At 40.9% G+C, this 17,289-nt stretch overlaps 1 protein-coding gene across 1 annotated transcript in view; it reads left to right on the forward strand.

The window, feature by feature from the left end:
* myom2b (myomesin 2b) overlaps positions 1-5,988 on the forward strand; it is a 30,745-nt gene extending 24,757 nt beyond the window's left edge. Inside the window, exons 35-39 of the mRNA XM_070834900.1 lie at positions 1,264-1,286; positions 1,456-1,511; positions 1,591-1,680; positions 3,641-3,766; positions 4,085-5,988. Coding sequence (XP_070691001.1) covers positions 1,264-1,286; positions 1,456-1,511; positions 1,591-1,680; positions 3,641-3,766; positions 4,085-4,294 — 505 coding nt within the window. The 3' untranslated portion in view covers positions 4,295-5,988. The remainder of the gene's footprint in view (positions 1-1,263; positions 1,287-1,455; positions 1,512-1,590; positions 1,681-3,640; positions 3,767-4,084) is intronic.
* The last annotated feature ends 11,301 nt before the right edge of the window (positions 5,989-17,289 follow it).

The following is a 17,289-nucleotide window of genomic DNA, read 5'->3' on the forward strand; positions in this document are numbered from 1 at the left end:
ACACTGGATCATTTGACTGAGTGTCTTTCATTAAATTTGAATGTTAAAAATAACATCTCCAAAAAAAATAAACAGATTCATATTTCAGTTTCCACATTTACAAATGATTACATCCCACATCCTGTTAGAGAGAGTAGTAAAGGCTGCAGAGCACCGCAGCCAGACAACTTGAGTTGAGCCTCCACACGGACTTACTTTACTGACTGCAAGATGCATGTAGATCAAACACACCCTTTCCACTAGGACGATCAATTTCAAAGATCAATAGACAGCCGGACTTTTAATGCACCTACTGTGCTGCTGTTATACTGTTCTGTTTGCAAACACTGGAGCTGCTCTACTGTAGCAGTTCGTCAGGCCCACCTCCACCCAGCATCAGCCCAGCATCCACCTGCAGGCTCAGCCTCTAAGTTCCTGGGGGAGGGAGCGGGAAGCTGCATTTCACTTTATGAATAATCAGAACAACTTCAGAAAAGTTTGCTCTCCATCTACGAGTTGAGCCTCTCAAAATTTCAAAAACTACAGTATAATCCCAAAAGTCCAGTATATCATAATTGACATAAAAATCAATGTTAAAAATAGAAGCAGTCAGGTAGCTGAGATCCTTTGGGCCCTTTGGCTAATTGGGCCAAAGCGAAACCCCCTACACTGATTTTTGCAAATCCATTTAGAAAATCAATTGAAACTCCAAACACTAAACAGTGCATGCAGAGTGGAAACTGTCCAAATCCCTTTTCTAATTAACAGTCAAAGAGAGACGTTTAAGCACAAGATTTCACAAACACATTGAAACAAGTGACATCCTGTTGCCCCTTTGATTGAGCATCACTATGCCAAGAGGACAGCAGAGTTCCCTTTGCCATCTGGTCCTGTGGCTGACCTCTGGTCCTTCCATGCTGCTCCGACAGCCCTCACCCAGTTATTACAAAGCAATACCATTTTTTCCCTTAGAAAAGATTCTGTTAAGTCCCTGAATAAACTACAGTGTAATGAGGTTTGGCTCCAAACCCGGAATGCCTTGTGGCAAACCATCTGACCACTGCTACTGACCCAAAAATGGAAAAGATATTATGTGTGTGGTCAGTGAGCAGAGCCAGATAGTGGAAACATATTCACACTTGGCTACACAGCATTTACAACACAGGGTTACTGATAGGTACGTGTCAGGTTACACTGTGGTACCCAATACTGTTAGAGTGTACTGCTGACCTGCCGTATGAGAGAGTAGGAAGAAGTTCTAACTTCTCTTTCTGTGTGTTTCAGGGCTGAGGCCTATGCTGAAAAGAGTGAGTTCATCCCTCCACTCTCCTTCTTTCACTTTTTTTCTTCCTTTTCTCTCTTTTTTTTAAATTTGAAGCTACTGGTTGTTTAGTTCTCTTAGAGAAAATAAAGACCTTAAGTTCATCTTCAACATGATAAGCAGTAGGTGGTAATATTGACGATGGTTTGTTTCAGACCGTGGTAAGGTGGTGGGAGGACTGCCTGACGTGGTCACCATTATGGAAAAGAAGGTAAGTGTGTGCGCGGGATTTTTGGTCTTTGTCAATTTGTACGTGCTCGTCTAACAAGCGGCCTGTGTTCCTCCTGTAGACCCTGAGTCTAACATGCACAGTGTGTGGGGACCCCAAGCCTCAGGTGTCATGGTTGAAGAATGGAGCCGAGGTGGAGCCTGACGATCAGGTAAAAGCTTTGGGCCACACCGACAGATAAAACGCTTCCAACAAGGACCTCGTTCTTCTCTTTGCTTCCTACCTGCCACATGCTGCTGCTGACTCTTGAAGCTGATTACTCCCCTCCCAAACACGGCCCTTCCTTCCTCGCTCATGATTAATTACCTTATTAATCAGACACAGTTGTAACGTTATGTTTCTATTAACGTCTACTGATAAAAAGGGTTTTCCCAGCGTCTACTGGATGCTGTTGCGTTACTCATGGTGACTTTGACTGAGTTAGAATGTTTCTCCCTCTTTGAAATCGCGTGGCTTGCATTGTGAAGGGCAGAACATGTACTACAAACCATGATTTAACAGTTTTAACATCATTTTCTTGACAGAACAAGACATTTTATGTTTAAAACGGCATGCAAACTAATGGAAAAGTAATGGAAAAAGAATGGGGGGAAAATATCGAAATATTGGAGGAAGCTTGGTGATAAAAAAGTATTTACTTATCAATGTATGTTTCAGTTAAGTTTTAATCAGTATGCAGGATTGAAACTGATGAAATGGACTAGATCTAGAATGATACTTTGGTTCCTTGTTGAAAACGGACTGATTACACTGCTCGAAGTCTCCATATATAGACACAAAGGACCTCTATCTGCTTCTGTAGGAGACTTCAGCATCCGTTATCCAATGGATGGATCTACATACATAATAGAGTTAATATAATACAGTTATTTTAGTATTATCAGCACATACCTGGATCTGAAATGGAACAAATCTATCTCTTATTGACCTACTTGCCCACCAGTGTAAGTCTAACGTCTACCCCCAGTTAGCGGAGGCTCTTTCAAAAGCATCAGTATCCTACGGCTCCTAACAGCTTTGAAGATCTAAGTTGAAGAAGCCGCGGTCCAGGTGGAATAAGAGTTGAAGTTTACCCTCTTCTTTATTCGTTCTCTCACCTGCTAATAATCTGTCGAAAGAGCTGATGTCCTTGGTGATGTGTTTTCCAAACCTCAGGAGTACACATCCCCTACCTGGTTACCACTGAGGCTACAGAAGATATTAATAGGAAAACACACAGAAATATACACAGACGCAAAGAATATTCCACTGAAACGCAGACAGAATGGGTCATACTGTAAAACTATACAGGCTTAAATAAAGGTGAGCGGGAGCAAGTGGTGAATACCAGAAATGAATGATTTTTACCATTGGCCACCACTGTCACCACCAAAACAACTATAATAGCATAATGTTGTGTTTTTTAATACAGCAGCCCACAGATTTGCCTACATTGGTCTAATAAATGAAAGCAATTATCCAAGACCATATGACATATTAATTAGAAAAGGGCCATCGAGTGCAAATATGGCATCTTTTTTTGATTTTTACGCTAGCAGAGCTTTTAATTTCTCAGAATTAAAATGCAAGTGTTTCTCTTAATAGGAATGTAATTAGCCTGCTACAAGTGCCACTCCATAAAAATGTACTAATGTCCAGACCTTGCAAATGAGTAGGCAGGCATGAGTGAGGGAAATTAAAATACTGTAATATTCACTGGCACTACTCGCATGGTAGAGATCAAAATACAAGTACTGTATCAGGTGTCTGGAGAACATCGACACAAGTGTTCTTCAACTCTGAAGGCTTTTACGCATCAACTGTTTAGTTGTTGTGGTCTCAAGAAGTATGAATGGAGCATGTTTTAATTCTCATCCGTCCCATCATATTTTGGTTGAGCCAACAGGGCTCAGCAGAATAAAACAATACAATAGATCTGAATGGATCTACATGAGCAGTCCTCGTGTCCATCAAGCCCTTCTAGCAGTGCTCAGCTTTTGCTAAAAGGAGGTGGTAATCAAAGCTCATTCTGCTTCTGCTGCTACTTCACAGGCGTTTTTAAATGTTAAATCATGCTAAAGTCCCCCATGCTGCCTTTCTCGCTGTTTTCAACCTTTTATTTCATATTTCAGTACGTGGTCTCCCTGGACCAGGGTAGGTTTGCCAGTCTGACGATCAAAGGTGTTTCCATGGAGGATTCTGGCAGATATACCATGATTGTCCAGAACAAATATGGAGGGGAGTCTGTGGATATAGTGGTGAGTGTCGCTGCTGTGTACCACAAATTACTGGATTTACTGAGAGCCGTGAAATGTTTCAGACCATCTGTGGCACAAATCTTGTCTTTTCATTGGGGCCTAACAGTGATATATTTTTGTGATCACACTTGAGCTGATATTTGACCTTGTGTCTTTTATCTGACCGTGATTTAAAAGTTCATATGAATTCCTTACCTCAGATATTCCACACTTAAGAACGGTGTAGGCCTTTGAAACTCATAGATACAATGGAGTAAATGCATGAATGGAAAAGATTTACATAATATTAATATCATGTCTCATCTTCTCTGTCTCCAGGTCAGCATCTACCGTCACGGAGAGAAAATCCCTGAGGCGAAACCAACTCTGACCCCTAAAACAATCATCCCTCCCAAACTCCCCATTGAGATCCCTCAGCCCAAGGCCCAGCCTGCTCCAAGCCCCGCCCCCTCCGCTCCAAGCCCCGCCCCTCCCAAGGCACCCACAGGCCGAGGGGTCAAGAGTCCCACTCCTACTAGGAGGAAGTAGAAAGCATACCATTCATAAATGAGGAAGAAACATATTCACACACTAGTGCACATGTAGGCCACACAAGCTTTTACTGGTATTCTCTATCTGGACTAATATTAAAAGTGATAAGTGAAATGCAGCTAACAGATTTGGTGTTAAATAAGAGTTAAGACAACCAGAAAGGATGAAACAATGTTAATAATAATAATAACGGGGATGGTAAGCAGAAAATGGGGGAAAAGTGTATTACTGTGATATCACTGTATGAAAACAAAAAAACCTGAATTGAAGAAAAATAAAACATAAAATAAAAACTAGTTCATATCTGAATATGACAAAATTAGAAATGACTTTAATTGATATGAACTGAACTGAAATTTGAATAAAGCTGAAAATTAATTGAAACCATTGCTGGAAAAAGAATGACATGTGTTTTAAATTGACACCGGAAGGTAAGCGAAGCACAATAATTAAATGTGTAGTTTAGCCCAGTGTACAAATGTTCCACAAAAATCAAATGTATATCTGACTAAAATAAAGGTATAAAAACACATTACAATTAAACAGACACTGTATAGAGTATATTGGTGGTCACCACCATGGACACGTCTGCTCAGAGCTATACTCACTGCCTCAAAACATGCCATAACAGCATTAAACATAAACATAAAGACTCCATACTTTAAGTCCACTAGCTCTGATGTGCCGTCATCAGTATCCTGCTGAAGAGACACGTCACTGATGCCTGCATTTCTGATGGTGTGCAACATATTGTTCTTGATAAACCTCTTGGCAGAATTTCTTAATTCCCTCTCACAACCTTGCCACCACCACCACCACCACTGCCGCCGCCGCCCCCCCTTTGAAGACATGGCCAAGCCAAGTCATGGCCCTGTGGAGAGAAGTGGGCCCACTCTGCCTATAGGGAGGGGCAGCTCTGCACATGATCAATGCTTTGGCTCGGTGTCACAGGCACGAGACGTGTTTTATACATGAAAGATGTCATTTACATGTTTCATAAAATCTCTCTCCTGTTGTGTTTTCTGCGGGATGTTGATGCACAAAACAACACAGGCTTAGAATCGCAGTTCCGAGTCACTGCTACATCTTACAAGATGAATGTTTACGCTATGTAGTTTTTACCTTTGTGAAGAAATGATGTTAAAACAGGTACAGAGATATATGCTGTGCAAAGGCATCATCATGCTCCCACCTTAATGCAAATATGTAACACCATCCTCCTTAACATCACCACGATGAGATATTGAACATGCTGAAGATCAGCTGGCAGTGAATCACCACTTAGTAAACCAGAGCAGGGCTGTCACAGTTAACACATCTCACACTGCTGCTACTGAAAACTGTCATAACTGAATTCTGCTCGATACTGACTCCGACTGTCAGCACAATATTTTTTGGGAAAGCTATATGCGTCCTACCTTACAGCTAAATATCAATTATGCACGGTCCTGCTGGTCATCAGCCCACAGCAGAAGCAAAAACATGCTACGAGTAGTCAGTTTAAAGTGCAGAATGTAGTGATGGCAGAGCTGATGAAAAGATGGCTGATGAGATTTGTGGTTCATTAGAGCTGATGAGAGGGGAAGAGCAGACGGAGAGGAGAGGAGAGCAGAGGAGAGGAGAGAGGGAGGGGTGGAGGGTAAATTCATTGTTTCTGTGTTTGCTGTTGCTAATAAAAGAAAGAGATTACACTTTTCTGAGCCTGTTTATTCATTCCGTCAGAGAGGAAAAAGGCCGAGAACAAGGGATGGATTGTGAGAGAACTGGAATAATGGAGAAACTGATAGAGAGAAAGTGAGACTGCGAGGCTGCTGTTGTTTGGTGTTACTTTTGTTGCTGATGTGTCTGCTCCGGCGGCATTAGACAAGTCATGTCATTCTTGTTAACATGTTGAGAATGAGTAGAGTGATTAAAGGAAAAGGGGAGAGATACAGTAAGGTGGGTGCTGCCGCTGATGCCGCCGCCGCTGCTGCTGCTGCTGCTGCTGCTGTCGCGTTCCTCGGACATGAAGACAAATCTCATCATGTCATAAATCATGTGTATAAGTGTGAAAGGAAGGAAGAAGCGAACTGAGGCAAAGCGTGTGTGAGAGATGAATGTAGATAATTCAGTGTTGCGTGGCAATAAAGGGCTTCTGATGTGCGACAGAGGAAGACAGGAAGAGAAGGAGACTTGTGTGTATTAGGGAGAGCGGGAGGGAGGGAAAGAGGGACAGAGATCTGAATCATTTTGATGTTTTTCGCTGATCATCTGCTGTGAGATCATTTTCCTGACTTTTTAATTAATTTTCACATTTTTAATCAACATAATTACTGAGAATCCAAATGTTACCATGACAACCAACTTTTAATTTCTATAAACTTGGAAAAAGGGACTCATCTCTGTGAAACGCGCAGACAGCCTGTGCACTTACACACAAATAGATGCATACATACGGACACACAACTGCCCACAGGAGCATCAGCACACATGCACACACACATATGCTCACACACACACACACACACACACACACACACACACATATATAGACGGCTGCTATCTAAATGGAAAAGCTAGCCAGTACTGATAGCATGAAATTGTGTTTCCAAATATAACACCGTGTCATTGGAGTGTGTGAGTTTGTGCGTGTGTTGAGAAAGACTATAGAATATGTGCTCTTCTTCGGTCCTCCACATGGGGGCACTATGGTAACATGCACACACACCTAGACACTGTTACATTTAAGCACATACGTGCACATACACACACACACGGATAGACAGGCCTGTCCTAATTAAAGCAGCTCTGTTCAAACAATGAGATAAACTAGGAGCAGAGACATTTTGTGGGTGTGCACTGACACTGCCAGATTTTAAAACACTGCTACTACGCACACACACATACATGCACACACACATTTTTTAATTTGAAATTTGCTTTGTGGGGGTAAATTATTCTGATGATGCTATTGATTAGTGCTGATTCCTGCCTAAAACAGAGAGGAGGCGAGAGGTGCACAGAGGGATCTGAGAGGAGGGGAGATATGAAGAACAGGGGAAGGAGGGAAGAGGGGGAACTATTAAGAGACGGAATGAGAGAGGAGAAACATGCAGCATGTTATTCTGCGAGCTTGTCTCAGCACATGATCATTTCTTTATTTTTTAGAGTAGAGTAGAGGGACAGCTATAGGAGAAGGGGGAAGGCAGAGATGCATACAGAGAAGGGAAGAAAGTTGAGGAAGAGTGCAGACAGGCAGCAATAAAGGGGAGGAAGAGGTATAGGAGACAAAATGAGGAGGGAGGGAGGGAGGAAACAGGGAAACTAGCAAGAGAGGAGAGGAGGGGGGAAAGCAAAGAGTGAGTAAGGTGGGTTGATTAAATCTACGGACTTTAAAATGTGAACTGATTTTGTGAGTGCACTGCCTCAGACGCACATTGTTGGCTTTTGCCTTTCTTGTCTCGTGCTCGCAGCGTCCGCACACTACAATCAGACAGCGGCGGGGTGTCACGCATTTTGCTAGGACCAAAATGAACCTGCTTGTTTCTGATTCATCAACCGTGTCAGCACCTCAGATCTAACAGGAGCTCTCACACCAATCAAAAAATCACAACCTGCAAACGCTGGATCGCAAATATAAAGTTTGACATAATCAAGACTGGAACGTGTCTGCTCATTGATCAGAGCGGCGCGGGCTGAATTTGTAAACCCCTCACACTAGCAGATAATCCTGGCTGACCATCGGTCCTGTCTAACCTCTGGCTGGGATTTCCCTTCAGATTGGTGCCAGATTTAGAGTAAATCAGCCCAGTAATCCTCCACCGCGCCCCCAGCTTTGCTACCGCTATGTTTGTTTTGTGCAATAAAAATGAAGTCATATAGACAATATAACGTCAAACTGAACTCAAACAGAGGGAAAGTACGGGGACAGAGGTGAGGAGGATGAGACAGAGAAATCAGGAGAGAGGGACAGACAATGTGAGCCACATAGAATAGAATCAAGAGAGGAAAGAACAAAATAAAGAGGTTGAGTTGCTTTAATATGCACTGCAGCCCCATTGCTGTACTATTCTTCAACTAGCTGGGCTATTAGAATACTTTCATAAGGTGAGAGCAGATCAGATGAATCCACGCTGTCATTATTAATCCAGTATTTGAACATATTTTCCTCAGGCATGTCTGAAACTTCCTGTGTGTCTTCTGTTCCAGTCACATGTAAAAAAAAAAACGCATTCTCTGGCATTTACAGCAAGTGGAAAAATGACTCATCTTAATGAGATAAGCTTGATATTCACATCTGGTGTATTTCCAGTGATACCAAGTGATGCGTTGCAGTGAAACATGCTTCTCCCTCTGCAGGGAAGTCAGGTAGCTCAGGCACACAGCAGCTCCCCTGGAGCTCATAGTGACTCAGGATCTGGCTGTCTGAGGCTTCAGCCGGGCAGATGCTCGAAAAACATGGGGACTTTTAAACCCTAGATCTCTAGTCCAAGGGCAACGTGCCTACTTACCATTCCACGCTGTGGCCCTAATGTCACTCTGCCGAGATACTGTGGACCTTTACACACATTAAATCCAGAGGCATCGTTGGTGTCAACACCATGCAATAAATCTTGGTACAGTGGCTCATTGTTTTATAAAAACCCCAAAGAACATGCAAGCTCTCATCACTCTCCATGGTCACATGGCGTCCCTACAGGTTCCTCCCAATTTCTCTCACATTACAGACATGAAAGTTAGTCTGACTGTGGTGCTCACATTCATGAATGTGACTCATCATCTGTCTGAGCCTGTGTCACCCTGCCCTACACGGAAAGAGCGTGGGCAGAGAAACTGAATAGTCATTTGTGAAACTTAGAAAAATGTTTTTGGTGTAGTTTGAATGGAGCCAGTGAGAATGGGAGACAATGAGAATGATGTGTGATTTAAACTTCAGTTGCCTATTCCTGGAAAGCTGACTTTTTTTTCTTTTTTTTTCTTTCAAAGATGGAAGACACCCCTCTGACAGCACCGTTCTTCTCCCCCCAAAGCTGAATTACTCACAAAAATGAACTCTGTATTACCATACTCCTCTCAGTCTGTCTCTCTGCCTCTATCTCCCTCTAACTCCTATCTCTCTTTTCTATTCATTTTTACCCCCCTTTCTTCCTCTATTTCTTCTCTCTTTCAGTCTCTCCTCCCTCACTTTTTTTCTCCACTCCTTCTCCAATCACTGTGAAATTGCAATGTGGCTGGTTGGGGACTTTTCTGACAGAGAAATTTGGCTTCGATCAGAATCACCAGCGAGCATTCCTGCATTCCTCTCCCTATTTAAATGATTTTGCAGCTTCACAGGCACACCCACCCAGACAACCATACATACTCACACTTCTCCTGTCCTCTCCTCCTCTTTTGCACACAATCACTCTTTCAGTTCTCTCTCTCTTTCTCGAACACATACAAACATAACACATACAAAACACAATTCAGACCAAAAAGCGGCGTTACTGGCATGGTGCCAACGAGCAGGTGCCCGTAAAAGTTGCTTCACTGACTTTGATTAGGTGAGAAAACAGATGAGTTGCAGGGAGAGAGCTGCAGCTGCAGCTGGAATAGGAGACAGCGATGGGAGGGCAGGTACGTGGAGTGACAGTTTAACAAAGTGTATAATTAAAACATGACTAACATGTTTATCCTGGTGCATACCTGTTTTGCAGGTATTATACGCAGTCTCACAATAATATGCTGTGTTTCCTCCCAAACCACATCCACATGAATTCTGAGCTCCTTGGAAACAGCGCAGTCCCTGATGCTTGTCAACATGCTGAAGTCACACAGACAAAGGAGGCTGTCGAGACTGCTGGCAATTTTCATTTTTTTCTTGATGTGTAGGGGCCAGCTGTCTCAGTGAGATTATTATGTGAAGGCAGCACACCAGGTTTGCCTCACCTGTCTCTTCCATGCATCAGATGTTCTTCTTGACTTTTTGCGTTGAACTGTCGAGGCAGAGCGAACAGGTGTCTGCACCTCCTCAGGCTAAGGGGCAGATTCAGAGGAAGAAGCTACATCGTAATCAGCCACTTCAAATTCCACTTTTCACCCAGCCTCGCAAGCCATCAAGCCATCACCTGTGAGCAGCACAGCCAAGATACTCGAGGATTCATTAATTTCGTGATTTTAATGCAGTGTATCATTGCAGATACTCCGGAATGTTTCTACAGCTTGTAGTCATGGGTTTATACTCACATACTTAAGTACCATTCAGGTTACTTTACGCTCTGTTATACTTCTTCTACACTACATTTCAGAGGGAAATATTGTACTGTTTACTCCACTACATTTATCCTATTATATATATATATATATATATATATATATATATATATATATATATATTGATACTATACATGAGAACATTTAGATGCTAATACTTATGTACTTTTTTATTTTGAGTAACATTTTGAATGAAGGACTTTCATTTGTAATGTATTATTACTTTCCTACTGAAATAACCACAATTATTGATTCCAACCTTTTCCTCTGTCATTAAGTCTTCTGATATTACATAAGCAACTAACTAAGTAAGCAAGTTTACTTTGAAAGCCTCTTGAGCACGCCTGAGTATTAATGATCAATTTGCAGTTAATCTCCAGAATGATTTTCAATGGCAAATATTAAAAGATAATTTAATTTTTTTAATGCCCAGTAGTGTTAGCCTGCTTGACAAGTCCACCAAACAAATGCTAATCTGATTTCTGATCTGGCGCCACTATCATTAGGACCACAATGTTTTTCAGTGATTCCTAAAATGCACATGACAAAACGTCATTTATGTGTTTTCTAGCCACCTGGTTCATTTTAGGTAACTGGAGGCACTTGGTTAAGCTTAGGGATAAATTGCAGACATGGTTAAAAGAAACCAACACTGACTGGATGCAAAGGGATGCAAACAGTGGACTCCAGTGCCAAAATTAGATGCTTTTTATCCCACCCTGACCACTTCCCTCTGCTGTTTCTGAGCTCTCTAATGTCACACACCTTCAACCATCACTATTGACCCAACACAGAGTCAACAAAGTCTTGCAGTCGTAGTTAAAGTAGTAGTTGATTTGTAGGCTGAAAACTGTAACATAAATGCTGTCACTGCATGCTTTGTATGTATGAACTCATGCAAGTACAGTATGTGTGCTGTCATTCATGGTGGAGTTGCAGGTTGAGGTCGACTTCATGCATTAATGGTCAATGCTATTTTGTCTCTTTTTTTGTCTCTCTCTCCGTAATCTCGCACCTCTCTGCATCCATCCAATAAAAATAAGATATGTTCATGTTGTCCCTTCTCTCTGATCTGCTTTAACCGTCACAATATTAAATGAAATCATTTACTTTGAACTTTTTTAACCTTTTGCGGTATACGTTTTCTGCAATAAAAGCGTCTACGTTCTCACAGCTTTACTCAGGTTCACCTGAGCAGAACCAGGTCAGAAGGTAGCAGTAAATGTTTTAACCTTTTCTCTGGTCTGCTGTGTCATTTTAAATTAGCTGAAACTTTAATAATAATCCCTGCAGAGGCTTGCAGAGTAAAATGCTTCTCACCTTACTCAAGCAGGTAACATACTCATTCCAGATGTAATTTTAAGCTTTTATTGAGCTGGTGATCCATGTGGTTTCTCCTTGATCTCTTTTTGATACTTGAAATTGATGTTAACTGTAGAATTGCAAATTTTTCAGAACAGGAGTGGGCAGTATGGATAAAAGTAGGAGTATGTTTTCTGAAAAATCAATTATCAAAACATTTATGAAATATCAAGATCGGAATGTCAGCTTTTGTCTTATCAGGTGAATTAAATGCTTGAAAAATCAAGAAACTTCACCATGCCATAAAACAGTTTGGCTCACTAACTTGCAGCATTACCCACAATAGCACAATGGAATCATTGGGGATAATTACCATAGCATAAAGGGTAAGGGCAAAGTCTCATGGCAAATACTTCTATTTCAGAATTATAAATCACAAAATACCCCATGATAAGTGCTTATTATGATGGGCAAACACATAAAGATCAGGGTTTTTCTCTAGCAGAGGTAGACCATCTCCACTAACATCATAAAAATGAATAAACATTGACCTTGTGGGAAAAAGAGCATGAGCACTATTTGATAAATCAAATGCCATATATTTCACAAGAGTAACTATTGTTTAGGCTGTACTAAATAAACTGATCATGACGCAGGATCTGGTGGGTCACATGACACCAACTACCTGGGGAAAACTGTAGAAAAGGCAACATTAAGTGTTGAGGAAGGTGTTGGGCCACCATGATTAACTTGAAGAGCGTCACTGTACCATGGTATACTTTACTGGAGGGAGGAACAAGTTTCCTGCAACAGACATTCGCTCATTTTCATACTCATCAAACCATTCAGTGACCTCCCCTGTCCTTTCTAGAATCATTTGCGTCATTTATATTTCTTGTCTCATTTATTCAGGCTTTTTCTTTTTCTTTTTTGTCACCTGTCTGCGTGCGATATTGTGGCATTTGGGAACATGACAATGAAATGCTATTATTTTACCAAAGATACATAGACAAATATTAATATTTGGAGAAAAACAAATTAAAAATGTCATTTAAAGAGACACACAGGAAATGAGAAGCAGAGGAAGAAAAAAATGAGAACGGGACAAAAGCTAGAGGAGAGAAAGTGTGTGAACGACAGGAATACCAGGACACTCAACAAAATGAGGGGTCAATTTAAGCATAAAAGACCAAGAAATGTTTAAAGTCAGTTGTTTGGCGAAGATACGATGAAACTGTGTTGTGTATATGTATATATATGTGTGTTAGGTAGCAGGATGCTGTTGCTCCTGGCAGCAGGCCCGTACACTTCCCCTGTCATGGCAAATCATTGTCAAGAAGACCACACACACACACTTTCTTGCCCTCTCTAGTAATATGAGGGTCAGCTATGCAGTCACCCGTATCTGTTCTCTTTGCTTTCATATACACACAGAGTGGAAGACATCAACAAACTGCGATAAAATTGTGCATAGCAAGTCCTTGACTATGTTCAGACATTTCAACCTCAGGACTGAGCTACATACTCAGTGGTCCAGAGCATAATTGAAGCATGTTTGCGAGCGTGTATTGAATGTGTATGTGCATGTGTTTCATTTGTGCGTTCCAGAAGGAAAATAAAAAAGAGCAGCGCTGTTCTTTTCAGTCCGGAGTCGGAGCTTCAAAATGTTGCATTGTGCACTTAGAAATAAGACATGAATATAATATCAGCACACACACACACACACACACACACGCGCACTAACACACACACACAAGACTGCAGTTGTGCAACAGTATTAATACTTGGAAGTCGGTATAGAGCTCAGATTTAAATGCAAAATCCATTTATTGAAAAGAACTGCAGTGGTTGCATGTTGGCAGCTTCAACGTAGAGTACAGTGAAGGTTCCGTGTGATAACTCAATAAAATGATCTTCTGTCAAATTTCAGCACAATCTTATCATGTTATCATCTTAACTCATCATATTATCTATACATTTCTGACCAAATTGATTATACTTTTCATGTTTTAGCTAAAAAAAAAGGACAGCTGCACGAATGTGACAAAGTATCATAATCTGTCATTATCTAATTCACTGGATTAACACGCATTCATGTCTGATTACTTTATCTCTAAACAGTTTCGCTGTTGATTTACTTGACTGAGACAAAATATATCATAAATATATCAATAAGATATACCTTGACAAAGGATCTTATTCATATTGCCCACCTCCAGACTCATGGATTACATAATGGTGAGACATATCTAATCACTCTGAATGTCAGTGTGATTATTTATGTTACTTTATATATACTGTGTTTACACTAACAATAATCGATGTTACATCAACCATTTCAATCAGCCATAGTAGAGACAAATTAGCTTATCTTATCACTTAGTTGTGCACATTTGCTATGATGCAAAGACTTAGAAAAGACTAAGAAAATTAAATGACCAAAACATATATACATCACAGGTATGATTTTACACACGTCCTCACCATCCTGTACAACAGAGACAGTTTTTAAAAAATGTGGGTTGTATGAGCATTTGGTTTGTGTGTCTTGTCTGCGTTTCCTATGTCCTAATTCTCAATCAAAGGCATGAGCCAGTAAGTGGAGCACTTATGTAATTCTGTGGAGTTAGCTACATAATGTACAGAGATGATGTGCTCCTTAATGTGTGTGATGTGTTGCGATGTGTGTGTCCTAGGCTGTCTGTCTGTGTGTGTGTCAGCATCAGGTGATAATGACATCTGCTTTAGTTACTGGAGCAGCATGAGCCAAACGTGCTTCATCCCTGTCTGTATCTGTTTATGCTCCCTCTTTCTATTCTTTCACCTTTTTAATCTCGCTCTCCTTGTCTCTCTCTCTCCTCCTCCTCCTCCTCCTGTCTGTCATATTTTCTTTGGTGTATTGGCATACTAAATTGATAGTATTTGCAGAGCATAAAGGGGGATTTTGGTAGCTGCTCATGCAGCCATGAGTCTCCATGTCTGCTCGGCTACACTGCATAGTCGGCTGGAGCAGGTATGGAATGGGTGTTGCTACAGCCTGCTGAAGCCAAAATATTTTTTATATATATTTTTATGAAAAAAGTCTGGAATATCCTGCATCTGCAGTATATTGCAGATCCTATGCTGAGCATGTAACAGCACTTTGCTTTTTTTTTTTTAGCTGTTCTAAGGTGTAATTAAGTTGTTTTTGGTTATTGTTCTCATGATATTCATATAAATGATGTATATTTTATGGGAATAAGTTCCAGCAAGGATTAGAAAAGCAAAAGTTTTTACTGCTTCAGGAATGTGTTAACCTGTTGTAATAAAAGATTAAGTTGCTCTAATCCAAACTTGATGTTAAGTCCTGTTGAGCTAGATGTGGTGTGACCAATCACTCTGCTTGTATTTTTCACATTCACTGTGATAGAGGGAGGTGAGCGTGATGAGCAGAAGGTTTGCTAGATGTGTGTTACTGAAAATAGAAAACTAATGAGCCTTTCGTCAGCTTCCTTAATGTTGTCTTCACTATCAACAGTTACATCGTTGAGAAGGTGCACATTATACACAGCATATCATACAGCATAGCCCTTAACACAGCTGTAAATCAAGCTTCCACATAGACTGTGGTTTACTAAGTGAAGAGCCATTAGTCAATATTTTACACTGCTGGAAGATTTAAAACGTGTGCATTGTACATTTTTAATTTTCAGTTAATTTGTTTTGACTTCGTGATTTACTAAAATCATGTTATGTCAATGAAAAACAATCGACTAGCTCTAATCTCCTCCCGTGTTTTGGTTATTTGTGGCTGTTGAATGGTTATGTAACATCAGAGCAGAGTGCTGCATGTGTGCATGACAGATTCAGGTTTTTTTTTTTGTATTCTGATCAATATTTTTCCCTGCAAACCTGTAGATTAGTTAGTATCTCGCTGAGTTTCACAAGGAACAATGATTCTCCTCTGACCATGAGTGTCCCCCCAAAGTTGAAATGAAACCCTCCAGCTTAGAAAATCATTTTTACTTTCCACTATTTTCAGCTTGACTCCAGGACACCTCTTGAAAAGCTAAATTCAACTCAGTGAACTATATCAGATGATAATCCCTCCCTTGCTAGCTACCTGCTGCTGTCAGGCTCAAGAGTCACAACCATAAGTGGCAAAAGCGTATTGACTGCTTGTCAAACGGTGCAGAAAGGAATAAAATAAGAATCACTTGACAATATGCCTTCACATCTCATCACTGTAGGACAGAAGCAGGATAGATTAAAGTAGCTCTGGCCTTGGTAAATCCATTTATTCAATTTCTACACCCAGTTGCATATCAGTGGGGTTGGTAGTCTATCCCTGCATACACTGGTCAAAAGGCATGCAAACACTATGTAATGCTCCCAGCCCATGACAGGATGAACACAGATAAAGTAGCAACACAACCACTTACACTAATGGCAATTTAAAGCTGTCTGTCTCACACCCACCTGAACGGCTTGTGTTTGGAGTAGGGATAGCTCGATAGCACTTTTTCCATGTCTGATACTGTCATTTTGAGTATCTGCTGATAATGATCCAATCTGATCCAATCTTTTCCTTTCTCTTAAACGACTACACTCTTAATAATACATTTGTTCGGATGCATTTCGCTGTAACTAGAAACAATTATTTCACTTGCCTAAAAGAAAAAATACACAACCTACAACACGACTCAGTTATGCAGAACTGACGCTTCTTTTTATTTAAACTTTTTCACACACAGACGCTTTAGTGACACTTTAAACTAAATGAAATTGACAGTGCAACTTTGCGCCAAAGTTCAAATCTGAATATTTCGAATAAGAGAGGAATTATAATTCCAGCATGAAATACTGGATATAACTTTAAATGTAACCTATACCTCAGTGACAGAGCAAAACACAAATTGCAATGTAGACCATAACTTAAAGAAAACTAATAAGCTCTCCAGTATAGAATGCATAGTGTAACACATGATGATAGACATGGCATCTTAAGAAACTCCCAATTGGAACTCTAGCCCTAACCATTACATGAGGAGCGCATCCTTCTTTACCAAGATTAGCATCTCAGCCTTGTCACCTGTCAGCCTGCTCCTCCTTTCATCAATAATTATGGAGGCTGTGATCACCAGTCTAGGTTGACTTGGTTGGCTGACTGTCGAGTACAGCAGTGGATTGTCTGATGGCCGAATAGTTGGCTTGCTGAGGCAGGTCGGCACTTCAATGTGTGCACTTGTGGTGGTTGACTCAGGACCAGGTTCTACTGTGTCCCCAATCCATTGAAAATTAAAACACAAGCAGTGTGGGGAAAAATATCCCAGTTCGGGAGAACATGTGACTCGTGAACCAGCCTCAAGAACTCATCCACCGATAGAGTCTCAGGAATTAGCATAACATTTTTTCTTGGTGCTCAGCCAAGAGTGATCTTGCCAGGGACATCTTCCTCTTTTGGATCAAAAAAAAAAACG

This window comes from Pempheris klunzingeri, chromosome 1, assembly GCF_042242105.1.
Source record: "Pempheris klunzingeri isolate RE-2024b chromosome 1, fPemKlu1.hap1, whole genome shotgun sequence".
In the NCBI taxonomy this organism is placed as follows: Eukaryota; Metazoa; Chordata; class Actinopteri; order Acropomatiformes; family Pempheridae; genus Pempheris; species Pempheris klunzingeri.